The following is an 18,146-nucleotide window of genomic DNA, read 5'->3' as shown; positions in this document are numbered from 1 at the left end:
ATTAAAGGTATTCATTTTTTTGGAGTGTTTTTGAGCCAGTATTTACTTTAGCTTCTCAATTTTCATCTCTACTTACATTTCCCATGTATTATTTTTTTTATTCAAGTATAATTAACATACAGTTTTAATATTCCCAGGTAGTCTTGTATGTTTTCCCTTCTTTTAAGCATACTAATCATAGTTATTTTAAAATCTCAGTCTGATAATTCTAAAATATGTGCTATATCAAATTCTGGTTCTGATGTTTGCTTTATCTCTTCAGACTGTGTTTTTTGCCTTTTTCACACCTTGTAATTTTTGTTTTAAAGCCAGAAATGGTATATTAGCTAAAGAAAACTGAAACAAGCATGCCTCTAGTGGAAGGCTTTATTTTTATCTGACTGAAAATTAGGTTATGTTTACTATTTGCTGTACCGGTTATATTAGTGGCTGTCATTTCTTATCCTCCTGTTATCTTTGGTGTATCCTAGAGAATCAAATTCAGTTCATTCTGAGGATTTCAGTTCTTTCCATTGTAACCCACTGTTCTTATACAGAGCCCTATTGTGGTTGTGGTAAAATGTGTAGGGAGGAGAAAGATGTGATCAGGTCTCAATCTGTGAGCCTGTGTCCTCGGGCTATGACTTTCACAAGTGCTCTTTAGCTTTTTCCATCTTAGGTAAGACAGAAAGGCTAGAGGTGACTAGAGTTGAGTATTTCTTTCCCCATAGGTGTGGTAAAGTCCCCTCCCTAAGGAATGTGGTAAGAAAAGACCTCAAGATAAGGGAAGGCAACCTGGCTAAGTGCATAAGTGACATCCCTCAAGACCCTGTAACATGAGACCACCCAATCAGACTGTATGTCTATATGTTACCCATATATGGGAGACAATGAGGTAGAAAATGCATAAAAGGCTACATCACCCCACATTTGGCATTTGGGGCTCAGTCTTTTGGAAAAGAACCCTCTGAGTCTCTGTCAACATGAACAAAGTTGCTTTCTGGAAAGAAAAGTCTCAGTGTCTTGACTGTGTGAGGAGGCTGCTACACAGGAAATGCTAAAGGGGCTGGAGTTATGCATCTCCTTTCCCTTATATCAATGACTACAGGGTGGTGGATTTTAATATATCCTTTCCCCCACATCAGTTAGGCTCTGTTAAAAAGAAAGTGGTTTAACTTTGGTAAAATAGTTTCCTTTGAGGGCAAGGCTTTGTTAAGGAGAACAGAACATTCTGGGCATATTTTGAAATGGGTATTTTCCTTGTCTCCCAGCCAGAAACATGAGGGGAATTTTCTCAAGTCTTCACCATGAGAACCTGATGGGGTTCCTGGAGGTAGAACTCATTATAAGTGTAGTGATCCACTAAGGATTGGCCCCCAGGGGTTTTTATCTCTCATCTAAGTTCACACTGAGTCTCCAGCAATTTAAATGTTTCTACCAGGGTCCAGCTGTGGCTTCTGTTCCCGGTAAACTCTGATTCTCTGTTTCTGACTATCTCTCCAGTTTTGGAGATAACCCTGCCCTGTGAACTCAATCTCTGATGGATTTAAAGGAGTTGTTGATCTTGCTTTGAGGAGGAGTAACAACTTCTAAACTCTTTAAATGTCAGACCAGAAACCAGAAGTCTTATAAGTTCCTTTACTTTATGAAATAAGTCTACTTTAATCAGGCTTTTTTTTTTACTTCTCATAAGATATTTATAACTTTTCTTGCATTTATTTATTTACCTTTGCTTAACATTCTATTTTATGGGACCTTTCACATTTGAGTTTATAATATCTTTAAAGTAAGACCCTATAACTTATTTTATATGCTTCATAACTGATGAATTTCATTAAGATTTATAATATTGTGTTAAAATATCTAAGAATTCCTCTGTTCTGTTGTTTTAATCTTAGGGTTTAGTGAGAGAATGAATATCTCAAGGAAAGGAATAATGTAAGTTTTCTTTCACATTCCTGCTTACAAGTAAAGTAAAATTTTAGTCCAGTAATGTATATCAGCCATTTTTATGCAGAAAAAGTTTTGAGTTTTTGAAGTTCCTAAAATCATCATCTAAACCTGAATTTGTATCCATTAGCTGTAGTTTGATTGCTGAGTAATAATACTTACAATTTATGCAGTAATTACTATATACAAGTCACTGTTAAAAGCTTCTTTTATTATTTTTAACTTTCACAATAACCTTACTAAATGGGTATATATTATTTTCCTACTTTATAGTTGTGAACACTGAGACCTGTAAAAGTTAGGTGAAACCTCCAAAGTCAAAGAGTAATATGGAATTCAAAAGATTTGGATTTCAAACCTAAGTTTATGTGACTATAGCCAAATTTCTTAATTACTCTGCTACATAGCCTCTTGATCTATCTCTACTCTATAAATCCCACGCTTTCAAATGAATCCCTATTTACCCTTCTAACTTCAAACTGTTAAACTTTATTGAAGAAAAATGTACTAGCCCTGCTAGCCAAAGGTGTCCAATTGGTCTTGCGTGGTATTTTTTTTTCAAAACACCAAGTTTTGAAATTACATCATACATACTATTGGTCAGTAGGTTGTTCTGCTGCAGTGGATTGAGGGTAGAAACACCCCCAAGACCTGGCTGGTTAGACAGGGCTGCATGAGTAAGTCCATGTTGGGGTCCAGGAGCAGCAAGAGGAGACTGCAACTTATCCTTATCCCAGGAGGATTCACTTTCACCTGAAAAACATTTGTATGAACAGACTGCAATTTGACAACTTTCCATGAGAAGGCTTTGTGAAAATTCCCTTTTTAGAGTTTAATTTATTAATCTTACTTCTTAGGAAAGTATGATTAGCATAGATAACTCATTTTAATAATGATTTCAAAAACTTTAATAACCTAGGATTTTAGCTGCCTCTGAGAAGACTGAACAACACTTACTAATGGTCTATTTACAAGCAATCTAAACAAATCTGGGATCATAATGAATTAGCGCTATCGAAAATGCTAATATGTTGAAAGCCATTAACTGACCACTACTGCCTCCCATTCCAATGCTTTACCATACACGTATAAAGTTTTAATGAAGAATAGTTGTTATTAACTCACAAAGAATACACTCATTAATAAGAGCATGATAACATGCAAAAATATGTGGTAAAAAAGCTATCAGTTACTTTGTTCTCAGATCTGGTCTTACAGAGGCTAATCTCTTCATACACAGCAGGCTTTTGTACAAAAAAAACAAAAACTGAATAAAACGTAAAACCATGGCCCCCAATTTGAAACTGTACTCTACTTTGATCTTCCACACTAGAGAATGAAGAAAAGTGTGTGTAAAGTGCAGACTACTATATTATTATAATGATCTGCAACAACATAGCTACTTAATCTGGGACTTAGAATACTGTGGAGACAGAACCATTGCTTAAAGTCATATGCAAAACAACCACAGAATTATTTCTAGGGCATCCTTTTAAGCACAATGCTTCAAAAAGAGGAGTAAGGGTTGAATTCCAATCGCTGCAGTAGCAAACTATCTGGCTTTAGAAAAGAAAATGTATGGGCTGCCCCATATATTTGCTTGATTTGGTTAATTTATTCAGGAGTAAGTGGTTCTACTACCATTCCCATTCTGGGATTGTGACATTAGTATCTCTATTTGTATTACTCTATGTTTTCAGATCCAATTGGTATTCTTCCTGAAGATTTAAAATCTATTTAAGCAAACTATCTGCTAGAATCTCTGAGAGGTTTCTTTTTTAACCTTTCTATGCACTCATCTACTCTTACCTAGCTTTGGGAATCTCCTCCTCAGGACTCTTCAAGCTCCCTTGTGGCTGAAGTAAATCTCTAATCCTAAAGTGAGAGACTTGGCCAGTTTCCAACTAGATAAGTTTCATTAAAAAACAAAACAAAACCAGATTCTCCAGCAGTGTATATAAACCCTGAGGGGTACCTGTCCCTGCCTATATGAATGAAGCTTTTTTAATCAAATGGGGAAGAAATAAGTAGCTAATTGTTCTGTTTTTGATATAAGCCATTCAGTTAGCATGCATGGAAGCTTAGAAGGTAGGAAATTTGGTTGAATATGATAGCAATGGCTTAATGGACCTGAAAGCATTTTCCTGATCATGTTGAAGCTTGGTGTATTTGTTGAAAACATACCACACTCCTATGATTACCCCAATGGTTCTCTCTTTTCATCCAGATGTTTGCTGCTGTAAAGTTACTGCCTAGGAGCAGGGAGGTAATTTATGATTGATGCATTGATAGAATCTTACATTAACAAATTTGAAATTCCAATTATGATCAATAAGATATTGTTATGCTTTAATGAACAGGAATGGTGAGGTGAAGGGAAGGATTTTAATAAATAATTCAAGAAACCACATTGCAACAGTGACAATTCTTTACAAAAAAATTGCACCAATAAACAGGATTAATACCAGAAAGTGCAAAAACTTGAGAGATCAATTGTTGAGCAAAACCAGAACCACTCCATCATTTTAATACTATGTCCAAGGTATAAATTACCTTATTATTCCAGAACTGCACATTGTAAAATGATTAGCAAAACATTGACAAAGAAAGGTAGATTTATAAGACACTAAATTATATCAATGATATTAACATGGTATAGTACAATCACAGCAACAACAATATACGTCAATATTAGGATTAAATTTATGCCAATATTTTATAAATTGAAAATCTCTTAGTCCACATTTAATATTGAATGGTATATTACAACTCAATACCCCCCAAAACAAATAATACAATTACAAATGGGCAGAAGACATGAAGACACTTTTCTCCAAAGTAGACATCCAGATGGCCAGCAGACAAATGAAAAGATGCTCAATATCACTCATCAAGAGGTAAATGCAAATCAAAACCACAATGAGATATCACCACACACCTGTCAGAATGGCTAAAATCAAAACCATAGGAAACAAAAAAAAAGTGCTGGTGAGGATGCAGAGAAAAAAGGAATCCTCGTACTGTTGGTGGAAATGCAAATTAGTTCAGCCACTCTAAGAAACAGTATGAAGGTTCCACAAATTATTAAAAATAGGGGCGGTTTGGTGGCTCAGTCAGTTAAGTGTCTGGCTCTTGATCTTGGTCCAGGTCATGATCTTGTGTTTCATGGTATCGAGCCCCATCTGGACTGATGGTTCAGAGCCTGCTTGGGATTCTCTCCCTCTTTCTCTACCCCTCCTCCATTTGTGTTCTCTCTCTCAAAATAAATTTTAAAACTTTAAAAAATTAAAAGAATAGAACTACCTTATTATCCAAGAATCACACTACTGGGTATTTACCCCAAAGAATACAAAAATACTATTTCAAAGGGATACATGTACCTGATGTTTATAGCAGCATTATCTATAGCCAAATTATGGAAACAGTCCAAGTGTCCACTGATTGATGAATGGATAAAGATGTGATATATCATGACAAAAACAAATTAGCAAAGGGAAAAATAGAGAAAAAATCCAAAAAAAAGAGACTCTTAATTATAGAGAAGAAGGTGGTGGTGGTTATGGACTTGGGGCAGGGGGCAGTGAGGGCATGGGTTAAATAGGTGATGGGGATTAAGGAGTGCACTTGTGACAAGCACATATTTCAAATAAATTTGAATAGAAATGTTTTTTTAAACCTTATTAAAGAATTCCAAGTGTATGCTTTGTTGACAGTTTTAGATGAATGTTTCCCAACAACTCTCTTCTTTTTAATTATTGTGTTAAAAATGATAGGAAGGTGGTTACCAGCTATTCCCATCTTCACTGAATATAGCTATAAGAAATTATCCTGCTTCCCGAAGGCAACTGTATATGAAGTGAGTGTAGGACACTTTTTATATTTGAAATATGTGATGTATATAATATTAGACTAAAACTTAATATACCTTTTATTTTATTTTTATTTATTTTATTTTCATCATGGTAAGTGTACTATTTAATCTGCATCCCCTATTTCCCTCACCTACCTCTCCTCTGGTTTGTTATCTATGTCTATCTCTCTCTCTGTATTTCTCTCCCTCCCTCCCTCCCTCCCTCCTTCTCTCCCTTTGCTCATTTAGTACATCTGATTTTAACATCCACTGCCTTTAAAACTAAAACATTATTTTTATCAATCTATTCTAGGGTCAAACATTTTTATCACTGTGTGGGGAGAGGGCTTGAATATCCACTTTCTTTTTTCTATTATTTATCTATCTATCTACCTATCTATATTAGTGTGCTAGTGTTGCCATAACAAAGGATGACATATTATAGACTGAATGCTTGTGTTCCCCCAAATTCATATGTTTAATCTTAATCTCCAATGTGATCATATTGGGAGATGGAGCCCTTAGGAAGTGATTAGGTCATGAATGGGATAAATGCCTTTATAAAATAGATGACAAACAACTCCTGAGACCCCTTATGCCATGGGAGGACACATGAACAAGAAAATGGGCCTCACCAGACACTGAATCTTCTAGTCTATGATATTTTTATTATGGATTTTTGTTATGGCAGTCCAAAAGGACTAAGACAACACAGAATGGGCAGTTTACCAACCAAATTTATTTTCTTGCAGTTTTAGAGGCTAAAGGTCCAAGATCAAAATGTCAGCAGGTTTGGATTATCCTGAGGCCTTTCTTCTTAACTTACAGGTAGCTACCTTCTCACTGTTTCCTTATATGGTCTTTCCTTTGTGTGCACACATCCCTGGTAACTCTTTGTATGTCAAAAATTTTCTTTTTATAAGGATACCAGTCATATTGGATTAGGGCTCTCTTTTTGATTTAAACACACTTTTAAAGATGCTATCTCCAAATATGGACCATTGTGAGGTAATGATGGTTAGTACTTCAAGAAATGAATTTTGGAGAGACACAATTCATCCCATAATACTAGAGTAAGCACCCTTTATTGAACCAGATCACACTTGCTTTCTGAAGCAATCCTTCTAATAAAGAGGAAAAAAAAAACTGGATAGCATGGCAACAAGGCATGTCTTAGAAACTGAGTATGAAGTGGTTTAGGGAAGCCTCATCAAAACCTTCACCTTTACTTCAAGAAAATATGTGTAACAACAGGGTCACTGCCCTTAAAGAGACACCAGCCTCCAAAAAGGCAACATTAAAATAGCAGCTTACACAATACTGAGGGAAAGGGGAGAGAGATCTGTTCATACTGATATTGGAGTATGAAAATGAGGGAGCTGGAAGGTGCTATTTTCCTCACCTTCCCCCTAGCATAAACACAATTCCAACTGCAGGAGGATAGGTGGCACAGACACTTTCTACCTAACATACTAGCAATACACCAGCACATGATTTCTTCTGGGGACTGATCTACTCCAAGCCTGTTAGCCTCAGCTCTGGGCTCAGGGAAATTTTTGTTAAAGCTGCACATTCACTACATGTAGCCACCAGGTGCACAACTGCCACCATGCACTGTGCCAAGTCACCTCTTAGCAACAACCCAAATCACTATGCCATGCCCAGCTGTGCCCAGCCATTGCCAAGCTCAGGACACAGCCTCATACCCACAGTGACAATGGTGTGCAGAACCTCAACAGCCACAGTGCTTGGAGGGATCCAGCAAAGGACTAGTGGCTCAGCACAAATTTTGCCAACAATGCTGCCCCACAGCCAAATTCCCCCACATGCATACCCACTCAAAGCTGGCCTTCTTGGGTCCCATTAACACCACAGAGAGCAAGCACAGCCTACAACAGGCAGAGAGACAGTGCAAATTATTGCACTGAAAGGAAAAGGGACTCAGACACAACAGCAGGACAAAAGCAATACACATAGAATACTCTCCTGAAGTGCTAGCTTCTGCTAAACAGAGGACACTGCACTGCAGGGAATTCCAGGATTCTTCTTCATAAAGTCTTGACCTTCAAGAGCAGAAGACATAAATGCCTTTCTTAACACAAAGAAACAGACAGAGGAGCTGACAAAATGAGTAGACAGAGAAATTTATCCCAAATGAAAGAATGAGACAAGGCCACAGCCAGGTATCTAAGTGAAACAGATATAAGTAACATGCCTGATAGAGAATATAAAGCTATGATCATAAGGATACTCACTGGACTTGAGAAAAGAGTGGAAGACATGAGTGACACCCTTAACACAGAGATAAGGAACAACAGAGCAGAGATAAAGGACTCAAGCACAATATGAGAAACATGCCTGATGGGATGAACAGCAGGCTAGAAGGAGAGATATGAGTTAATTACATAGAGAGAGCAATGGATATTAATCAAGCTGAAAAAAAAGACAGAAAAAATATGCAAAATGAGAAAAGACTTAGGGAACTCAATGACCCCATCAAATATAATAACATTTGTACAATAGGAGTTCCATAAGAAAAGAGAGAAAAGGGAGCAGGAAATTTATTTGAAGAAATAATAGCTGAAAACTTCCCTAATTTGGGGAAGGAAACAGACATCAAGATCAAAGAGGCACAGAGAAATCCTATCAAAATCAAAAAAAGCACACCCTACACCAAAATATATTGTAATCAAATTGGGGAAATATAGTGGTGAAGAAAGAATCTTAAAAACATCAAGACAAAATAAGACAGCAACTTATTAGGGAAAACCCATAAGGCTAGCAGATTTCTCAACAGAAACTTGGGAAACCAGAAGAAAGTGGCATGATATATTCAATGTGCTGAATGGGAAAAAACTGCAGCCCAAAATATTCCATTCAGTAAGGCTATCATACAGAATGGAAAGAGAGATAAATAGTTTCCCAAACAAAAACTAAATGAGTTCATAACCACTAAACCAGCCCTGCAAAAAATACTAAAGGGGACTCTTTCAGTAGAAAGGAGAGGCCAAAAGTGACAGTATAAATGTAGGAAATACAAAACTAGTAAAAAATGAATATTTCTGCAAAAAAGTCAAAGAACTCACAAAATAAACGATATAAACTATAACAACACATACCTAAACATGGGAAAGATAAGGATAAAAAATGAGTTCAACTTTGAATGACCATCAACTTAATATAGGCTGCTATACGCAGAAGGGGTTATATACAAACCTAATGGTAACCATATATCCAGAACAAGTAATAAATATGCAAAGATTAAAGAGAAAGAAATCCAAATATATAAAGAAAATCAGCAAACCGCAAAACCGAAGACAAGAAAGTATCAAAGAAAGTCTTCAGAAACAATTACAAAGCAAATAATAAAATCATAATAAACACATGTATCAGCAATTACTTTGAATGTAAATGGACTAAATGCTTCAATAACATGACATAGGATGTGATAATGCATTAAAAAAAAGGAACAGCCATCTAGTGGTGCCTACAAGAGACACATTTCATATCTAAGACAATTATAAATTGAAAGTGAGGAAATTGAGAAATGTTTATCATGCAAATGGATGTCAAAGAAAGGTGGAGTAGGGCTTAGGAGGACACTGGGATCACCACCTCCTGCTGATCACTTAGATTCCACCTACACCTGCCTAAATAACCCAGAAAACCGCCAGAAGACTAGCAGAACAGAGTCTCCAGAGCCAAGCACAGATGAGAGGCCCATAGAAGAGGGTAGGAAGGGTGGCAAGGTGATGGGTACTACATGGACTGGCGGGAGGGAGCCGGGGCAGAGGGGCAGCCTGCCAGCCAAGCAGATGCCCTGAGTCTGGCTGGAAAAAGCAGAGGGGCCAGACAGAGTGTGTTCTGAAGCAACTGGGACTTGACATCTGGAAGGTTATAAGCTAACAGCTCTGCTCAGAGAACGGGAGGACTGGAGGACAAAAGGAGGGAGAGATGTTGAGCCACTGACGACAGAGCTCAGCTTGGTGGGGAACAAAGGCGCCAACCAGCGCCATCTCCCTCGCCCATCCCCCAGCCAAAATCCCAAAGGGAACCAGTTCCTGCCAGGGAACTTGCTTGCACCGTGCAAAACCCAATGCTGTTCTTCTGCGGATCCCCAAAGGAAAAGCAAGCTGAGCCTGCCTCTCCCACCCCTGTGCACCTTGCTGATCCATCCCAGCTAATACACCAGATCCCTAGCACCACAAGTCTGGCAGTGTGCAAGTAGACCAGATGGGCCACGCCACCCCACAGTGAATCCTGCCCCTAGGAGAGGGGAAGAGACGGTACACACCAGTCTGACTGTGGCCCCAGCAGTGGGTTGGGGGCAGACATCAGGTCTGACTGTGGCCATGCCCACCAACGCAAGTTATTCAAGACAGCACAGGGGAAGTGCCCCGCAGTCCCGCACCACTCTAAGGACTATTCAAAATGACAAAACGGAAGAAATCCCCTCAAAAAAAGTCCAGGAAATAACAACAGCTAACGAACTCATCAAAAAGGATTTAAACAATATAACAGAAAGTGAATTTAGAATAATAGTCATAAAATTAATCGCTGGGCTTGAAAACAGTATAAAGGACAGCAGAGAATCTCTTGCTAAAGAGATCAAGGGACTAAGGAACAGTCAGGAGGAGCTAAAAAATGCTATTAATGACCTGCAAAATAAAATGGAGACAACCATGGCTCAGATTGAAGAGGCAGAAGAGAGAATAGGTGAACTAGAAGATAAAATTATGGAAAAAGAGGAAACTGAGAAAAAGAGAGATAAAAAAAATCCAGGAGTATGAGGGGAAAATTAGAGAACTAAGTGATACACTAAAAACAAATAATATACGCATAACTGGTATTCAAGAGGAGGAAGAGAGAGGGAAAGGTGCTGAAGGGGTACTTGAAGAAATTATAGCTGAGAACGTCCCTGAACTGGGGAAGGAAAAAGGCATTGAAATCCAAGAGGCACAGAGAACAACCTTCAGATGTAACTTGAATCGATCTTCTGCATGACATATCATAGTGAAACTGGCAAAATAGAGGATAAAGAGAAAATTCTGAAAGCAGCAAGGGATAAACGTGCCCTCACATATAAAGGGAGACCTATAAGACTCATGACCAATCTCTCTACTGAAATTTGGCAGGACAGAAAAGAATGGAGGGAGATCTTCAAAGTGATGAACAGAAAAAATATGCAGCCAAGAATCCTTTATCCAGCAAGTCTGTCATTTAGAATAGAAGGAGAGATAAAGGTCTTCCCAAACAAACAAAACCTGAAGGAATTTGTCACCACTAAACCAGCCCTACAAGAGATCCTAAGGGGGATCCTGTGAGACAAAGTACCAGAGACATCACTACAAACATAAAACATACAGACATCACAATGACTCTAAACCCATATCTTTCTATAATAACACTGAATGTAAATGGACTAAATGCGCCAACCAAAAGACATAAGGTCTCAGAATTGATAAAAAAAACAAGACCCATCTATTTGCTGTCTACAAGAGACTCATTTTCAACCTGAGGACACCTTCAGATTGAGAGTGAGGGGATGGAGAACTATTTATCATGCCACTGGAAGCCAAAAGAAAGCTGGAGTAGCCATACATATATCAGAAAAACTAGACTTTTAATTAAAGGCTGTAACAAGAGACGAAGAAGAGCATTATATAATAATTACAGGGTCTATCCATCAGGAAAAGCTAACAATTATAAATGTCTATGCGCCAAATACAGGAGGGCTCAAATATATAAAACAATTACTCACAAACATAAGCAACCTTATTGATAAGAATGTGGTGATTGCAGGGGACTTTTTAACACTCCACGTACAGAAATGGATAGATCATCTAGACACACAGTCAATAAAGAAACAAGGGCCCTAAATGATACATTGGATCAGATGGACTTGACAGATACATTTAAAACTCTGCATCCCAAAGCAATAGAATATACTTTCTTCTTGAGTGCACATGCAACATTCTCCAAGATAGATCACATACTGGGTCACAAAACAGCCCTTCATAAGTATACAAGAATTGAAATCATACCAAGCATACTTTCAGACCACAATGCTATGAAGCTTGAAATCAACCACAGGAAAAAGTCTGAAAAAACTCCAAAAGCATGGAGTTCATTCTAAAGAATGAACGGGTCAACCAGGCAATTATAGAAGAAATTTAAAAATATATGGAAACAAATGAATATGAAAATACAGCAATCCAAATGCTTTAGGACGCAGTGAAGGAAGTCTGAGAGGAAAATTCATTGCAATCCAGGCCTATCCCAAGAAACAAGAAAAATCCCAAATACAAAAACTCACATCACACCTAAAGGAACTAGAAGAAGAACAGCAAAAACAGCGTAAACCCAGCAGAAGAAGAGAAATAATAAAGATCAGAGCAGAAATAAACAATATAGAATCTAAAAAAACTGTAGAGCAAATCAACGAAACCAAGAGTTGGTTTTCTGAAAAAATAAAATTTAAACCTCTAGCCAGGCTTCTCAAAAAGAAAAGGGAGATGACCCAAATACATAAAATCATGAATGAAAATGGAATTATTACCACCAATCCCTCATAAATACAAGCAATTTTCAGGGAATACTATGAAAAATTATATGATAACAAACTGGACAACCTGGAAGAAATGGAAAAATTCCTAAGCACCCACACACTTCCAAAACTCAAACATGAAGAAATAGAAAACTTGAACAGACCCATAACCAGAGAAGAAATTGAATCAGTTATCAAACATCTCCCAACAAAAAAGAGTCCAGGACCAGATGGCTTCCCAGGGGAGTTCTACCAGACATTTAAAGCAGAGATAATACATATCCTTCTCAAGCTGTTCCAAAATATAACAAGGGAAGGAAAACTTCCAGACTCATTCTATGAAGCCAGTATTACTTTGATTCCTAAACCAGACAGAGACCCAGCCAAAAAAGAGAACTACAGGCCAATATCCCTGATGAATATGGATGCAAAAATTCTCAATAAGATACTAGCAAATCGAATTCAACAGCATATAAAAGAATTATTCACCATGATCAAGTGGGATTCATTCCTGGGGTGCATGGATGGTTCAACAGTCGCAAATCAATCAACGTGATACATCACAATAATAAAAGGAAAGAAAAGAACCATATGATCCTGTCAATCAATGCAGAAAAGACATGTGACAAAATTCAGCAACGTTTCTTAATAAAAACCCTTGAGAAAGTTGGGATAGAAGGAACATACTTAAACATCATAAAAGCCATTTATGAAAAGCACACAGCTAACATCATCCTCAATGGGGAAAAACTGAGAGCTTTTTCCCTGATATCAGGAACACGACTGGATGCCTACTCTCACCGCTGTTGTTTAACATAGTGTGGAAGTTCTAGCATCAGCAATCAGACAACAAAAGGAAAACAAAGGCATCACAATTGGCAAAGATGAAGTTAAGCTTTCACTTTATGCAGATGACATGATATTATACATGGAAAATCTGATAGACTCCACCAGAAGTCTGCTAGAACTGATACATGAATTTAACAAAGTTGCAGGGTACAAAAACAATGTACAGAAATCAGTTGCATTCTTATACACTAATAATGAAGCAACAGAAAGACAAATAAAGAAACTGATCCCATTGACAATTGCACCAAGAAGCATAAAATACCTAGGAATAAATCTAACCAAAGATGTAAAAGATCTATATGCTGAAAACTATAGAAAGCTTATGAAGGTAATTGAAGAAGGTATAAAGAAATGGAAAAACATCCCATGCTCATGGATTGGAAGAATAAATATTTTTTTTTTTTTATTTTTGGGACAGAGAGAGACAGAGCATGAACGGGGGAGGGGCAGAGGGAGAGGGAGACACAGAATCGGAAACAGGCTCCAGGCTCTGAGCCATCAGCCCAGAGCCCGACTTGGGGCTTGAACTCACGGACCGCGAGATCGTGACCTGGCTGAAGTCGGAGGCTTAACCAACTGTGCCACCCAGGCGCCCCTGGAAGAATAAATATTTTCAAAATGTCTATACTACCCAAAGCTATCTACACATTGCACCAGCATTCTTCTCGAAACTAGAACAAGCAATCCTAAAATTCATATGGAACCACAAAAGGCCCCAAATAGCCAAAGTAATATTGTAGAAGAAGACCAGTGCAGGAGGCATCACAATCCCAGACTTTAGCCTCTACTACAAAGCTGTCATCATCAAGACAGCATGGTATTGGCACAAAAACAGACACATAGACCACTGGAATAGAATAGAAACCCCAGAACTAGACCCACAAACGTATGGCCAACTCATCTTTGACAAAGCAGGAAAGAACATCCAATGGAAAAAAGACAGTCTCTTTAACAAATGGTGCTGGGAGAACTGGACAACAACATGCAGAAGATTGAAAGTAGACAACTTTCTCACACCATTCACAAAAATAAATTCAAAATGGCTAAAGGACCTGAATGTGAGACAGGAAACCATCAAAACCCTATAGGAGAAATCAGGAAAAGACCTCTCTGACCTCAGCTGCAGCAATTTCTTACTTGACATATCCCCAAAGGCAAGGGAATTAAAAGCAAAAATGAACTACTGGGACCTTATGAAGATAAAAAGCTTCTGCACAGCAAAGGAAACAGCCAGCAAAATTAAAAGGCAACCAATGATATGGGAAAAGATATTTGCAAATGACATATCGGATAAAGGGCTAGTATCCAAAATCTATAAAGAGCTCACCAAACTCCAGACCCAAAAACCAAATAACCCAGTGAAGAAATGGGCAGAAAACATGAACAGACACTTCTCTAAAGAAGACATCCGGATGGCCAACAGGCACATGAAAAGATGCTCAACGTTGCTCCTCATCAGGGATACACAAATCAAAACCACACTCAGGTATCACCTCACACCAGTCAGAGTGGCCAAAATTAACAAATCAGGAGACTATAGATGCTGGCAAGGATGTGGAGAAACAGGAACCCTCTTACACTGTTGGTGGGAATACACATTGGTGCAGCCGCTCGGGAAAACAGTGTGGAGGTTCCTCAAAAAATTAAAAATAGACCTACCCTATGACCCAGCAATAGCACTGCTAGGAATTTACCCAAGGGATACAGGAGTACTGATGCATAGGGGCACTTGTACCCCAATGTTTATAGCAGCACTCTCAACAATAGCCAAATTATGGAAAGAGCCTAAATGTCCATCAACTGATGAATGGAGAAAAAATTGTGGTTTATATACACAATGGAGTACTACGTGGCAATGAGAAAGAATGAAATATGGCCCTTTGTAGCAACATGGATGGAACTGGAGAGTGTTATGCTAAGTGAAATAAGCCATACAGAGAAAGACAGATACCATATGTTTTCACTCTTATGTGGATCCTGAGAAACTTAACAGGAACCCATGGGGGAGGGGAAGGGAAAAAAAAAGAGGTTAGAGTGGGAGAGAGCCAAAGCATAAGAGACTGTTAAAAACTGAGAACAAACTGAGGGTTGATGGGGGGTGGGAGGGAGGAGAGGGTGGGTGATGGGTATTGAGGAGGGCACCTTTTGGGATGAGCACTGGGTGTTGTATGGAAACCAATTTGTCAATAAATTTCATATATAAAAAAAAACCTGAGAACCAACTGAGGGTTGATGGGTGGTGGGATGGAGTGGAGGGTGGGTGATGGGTATTGAGGAGGGCACCTTTTGGGATGAGCACTGGGTGTCGTATGGAAACCAATTTGACAATATTTTCATACATTGAAAAAAAAATTATTCACCGCGACCAAGTGGGATTTATACCTGGGATGCAGGGCTGGTTCAATATCCGCAAAAAAAATTAACGTGATTCATTACATCAATAAAAGAAAGGACAAGAACCATCTGATCCTCTCAATAGATGCAGAGAAAGTATTTGACAAAATACAACATCTTTTCTTGATAAAAACCCTCAAGAAAGTAGGGAAAGAAGGACCATACTTCAAGATCATAAAAGCGATATATGAATGACCCAACATTAATACCATCCTCAATGGGGAAAAACTGAGAGCTTTCCCCCTCAGGTCAGGGAAAGACAGGGATGTCCACTCTCGTCACTGTTATTCAACATAGTATTGGAAGTCTTAGCCTCTGCAATCAGACAATACAAAGAAATAAAAGGCATCCAAATTGGCTAGGTGGAGGTCAAATTTTCACTCTTCCCAGATGACATGACACTCTACATGGAAAACCCAAAACATTCTACCAAAAATAACTGCGAGTACTGATTCATGAATTCAGCAAAGTTGCAAGATTTAAAATCAATGCACAGAAATCGGTTGCATTCCTAGACACCAACAATAAAGCGACAGAAAGATAAATCAAGGAATAGATCCCATTTACAGTTCCACACACAAAAAAACATAAAATACCTAGGAATAAATATAACCAAGGAGGTGAAAAATCTATACACTGAAAACTACAGAAAGCTTATGAAAAAAAATTGAAGAGACACACACAAAAAAAGGAAAAAGATTCCATGCTCCTGGATAGGAAGAAAATATATTGTTAAAATGTCAATACTACCCAAAGCAATCTACATATTCAATGCAATCCTTATCAAAATAACACCAGCATTCTTCACAGAGGTAGAACAAATAGTCGTAAAATTTTCACCAAACCAGAAAAGACCCTGAATAGCCAAAGCAATCTTGAAAAACAAAAACCATAACAGAAGGCATCATAATCCTGGATCAAGCTATACTACAAAGCCGTGATCATCAAGACAGTATGGTACTGGCACAAGAACAGACCGCATATCAATGGAACAAAAAACAGAACCCAGAAATGGACCCACAAACTTATGGCCAACTAATCTTTGACAAAGCAGGAAAGAATATCCAATAGAACAAAGACAGTATCTTCAGCAAGTAGTGCTGGGAAAACTGCACAGCCACATGCAGAAGAATTAACCTGGACCACTTTCTTACACCATACACAAAAATAAGCTCAAAATGGATGAAAGACCTCAATTAAGACAGGAAGCTGTCAAAATCCTCGAGGAGAAAACTGGCAAAAACCTCTTTGATCTTGGCCACAGCAACTTCTTACTCAACACATCCCCAGAGGCAAGATAAACAAAAGCAAAAATGAACTACTGGGACCTCATCAAAATAAAAAGCTTCTGCACAGCAAAGGAAACAATCAGCAAAACTAAAAGGCAACCGACAGAATGGGAGAAGATATTTACAAAGAACATATCAGATAAAGAGTTAGTATCCAAATTCTATAAAGAAATGATCAAACTCAACACCCAAAAAACAAACAATCCAGCGAAGAAATGGGCAAAAGACATGAATAGACACTTCTCCAAAGAAGACATCCAGAAGTCCACCGACACATGAAAAAATGCTCAAAATAACTCATCATCAGGGCAAAACAAATCAAAACCACTATGAGATACCACCTTACACCTGTCAGAATGGCTAACATTAACAATTCAGGCAACAACAGATGGTGAGGATGTGAAGAAAGAGGATCTCTTTTTCATTGCTGGTGGGAGTGCGAGCTGGTGTAGCCACTCTGGAAAACAGTATGGAGGTTCCTGAAAAAAATAAAAATAGAACTACCCTACGACCCAGCAATTGCACTACTAGGCATTTATCCAAGGGATACAGGTGTGCTGTTTCGAAGGGATATATATACACCAATGTTTATAGCAGCACTATCAACAAGAGCGAAAGTATGGAAAGAGCCCAAATGTCCATCAACTGATTAAAGGATAAAGAAGATGTGGTATATATATACTATGGAGTATTACTCGGCAATCAGAAGAAATGAAATCTTGCCATTTGCAACTATGTGGATGGAACTGGAGGGGATTATACTAAGTGAAATTAGTCAGTCAGAGAAAGACAAATATCATATGGCTTCACTCATATGAGGATATTAGGAGAGAAAACAGGTGAACATAAGGGAAGGGAAACAAAAATAATATAAAATCAGGGAGGGGAGAAAACAGAAGAGACTCATAAATATGGAGAACAAACTGAGGGTTACTAGAGGGGTTGTGGTAGGGGGAATGGCCTAAATGGGTAAGGGGCACTAAGGAATCTACTCCTGAAATCATTGTTGCACTAAATGCTAACTAATTTGGATGTAAATTAAAAAAAAAAAATTAAATTAAATTAAATGTATATATTTGTATCTATTTATATGTATACTATACATATTATATATATAATATATATATATATTATATATATATAAAATAAAGAATTTAAGCAATAGCAGGTGAGCAGGAAATATAAGCATCACAAGTGGTCTTTATCCTGAGTTAGATTTTCCTTTAATTGGGTTTGATCAGAAAACAGAATGTTTATTTTTCCATCATCATTACTTTGTGAAAACATT

General features: G+C 37.9%; 1 protein-coding gene across 1 annotated transcript in view; it reads right to left on the bottom strand.

Moving 5' to 3' along the window:
- The window catches only part of DACH2 (dachshund family transcription factor 2), a 742,450-nt gene that overhangs the window by 86,908 nt on the left and 637,396 nt on the right, over positions 1 to 18,146 (bottom strand). Inside the window, exon 5 of the mRNA XM_019824052.3 lies at positions 2,524 to 2,682. Coding sequence (XP_019679611.1) covers positions 2,524 to 2,682 — 159 coding nt within the window. The remainder of the gene's footprint in view (positions 1 to 2,523; positions 2,683 to 18,146) is intronic.

The sequence above is a fragment of the Felis catus genome, chromosome X (genome assembly GCF_018350175.1).
Source record: "Felis catus isolate Fca126 chromosome X, F.catus_Fca126_mat1.0, whole genome shotgun sequence".
Lineage (NCBI taxonomy): Eukaryota > Metazoa > Chordata > Mammalia > Carnivora > Felidae > Felis > Felis catus.
This window is presented reverse-complemented; position numbering and strand designations above follow the sequence as displayed.